This window comes from Chaetura pelagica, unplaced genomic scaffold (genome assembly GCF_000747805.2).
Source record: "Chaetura pelagica isolate M959 unplaced genomic scaffold, ChaPel_1.0 scaffold698, whole genome shotgun sequence".
NCBI lineage: Eukaryota > Metazoa > Chordata > Aves > Apodiformes > Apodidae > Chaetura > Chaetura pelagica.
This window is the reverse complement of record NW_009954236.1, coordinates 309617-310619: the sequence shown is the minus strand read 5'-3', so window position 1 is coordinate 310619 and position 1003 is coordinate 309617. Positions and strand designations below refer to the sequence as shown.

The 1003-nt window shown below is 66.4% G+C and overlaps 1 protein-coding gene across 1 annotated transcript in view; it reads right to left on the bottom strand.

Moving 5' to 3' along the window:
* The window catches only part of CNKSR1 (connector enhancer of kinase suppressor of Ras 1), an 11662-nt gene that overhangs the window by 5759 nt on the left and 4900 nt on the right, over positions 1 to 1003 (bottom strand). Inside the window, 4 exon segments of the mRNA XM_010003690.1 lie at positions 19 to 87; positions 528 to 587; positions 673 to 828; positions 830 to 973. Coding sequence (XP_010001992.1) covers positions 19 to 87; positions 528 to 587; positions 673 to 828; positions 830 to 973 — 429 coding nt within the window.

Here is a 1003-nt window from a genome sequence, read left to right as displayed (position 1 = left end):
CCCCCCCCCCCGACTCACCACGACCTGCTCATTGACCTGCACGATCTCATCCCCGGGCAGGATGCGACCCCCGTGGGCAGCCAGGGCCTGGGGCAGAGGGGTGGGAGCAGGGTGGGTGAGCAGGGTGGGTGAGCAGGGTGCTCAGGCCCTGGTGCTCAACCCCCCACCCACTCTGCTCGGCTAACCCACCCCCAGGAGCCCTCCCCCAGGGGTTAACCATTAACCAGCAGCCTGATCTTGCACAGCACCAGCCCTGGGGGGCTCGGGGTGTGGAGAGGGGCTCCCAGCACGACCCGGGCTGTGCTCACTCATGAGATGAGTTGCAGGGTCTCAGCTGCAGGCTGCCACCCCCAGCTCTGGGCTGGGACATGGGGCAAATTAGGGCCCCAATAGGATGACAGGATCCATCTGGGTGGGTTGCAGCAAGGATGAGCAGTATTCCCCACAGTAGGCACTAAAAAGGGGTGACTGGGCAGAGGGTGGCACTGGGGGGTGACAGATTTGCAGGGCAGTAGTACCTCACTCACCTCCGAGGTGGCTGCAGACACAAAGTGTAGGCAGGAGCTGGTAGAGGTGATCTCGAGGCCCTGGGGGGGTTGGTAGGGAGGCATGAGTGGGGTGCAGGGTGTGCTGTGAGGTCCTGGGGCATGGGGAGGGGCACTGGGGACTCACCAGTGGGGTGGTGGGGAGGAGGAAGGGGCTTCCTGGGGGCTCAGGAGGCAGTGGTGGGGTGTCAGGGGACCTGGAGGTGTTCCCCCATGGGCTGGCTGGCATCGTTGGTGTATCAGGAGATGTTGGGGGGCTCTCCCACAGGCCATGAGGCAGCCGGCGGGGTGTGGGGGGTGGTGGGGGGGCTGCCCCGTGGGCCGGGGGGCAGCTCCAGCCTCACACGCTCCAGCACAGCCCTGCAGTCCAGCAGCGTGGGGGGGCTGCAGCCCAGGATGCTCTCACAGATGCCCCCAATGTGCTGGCACTGTGGGGGACAGCGGAGGAGGGGTTGGGG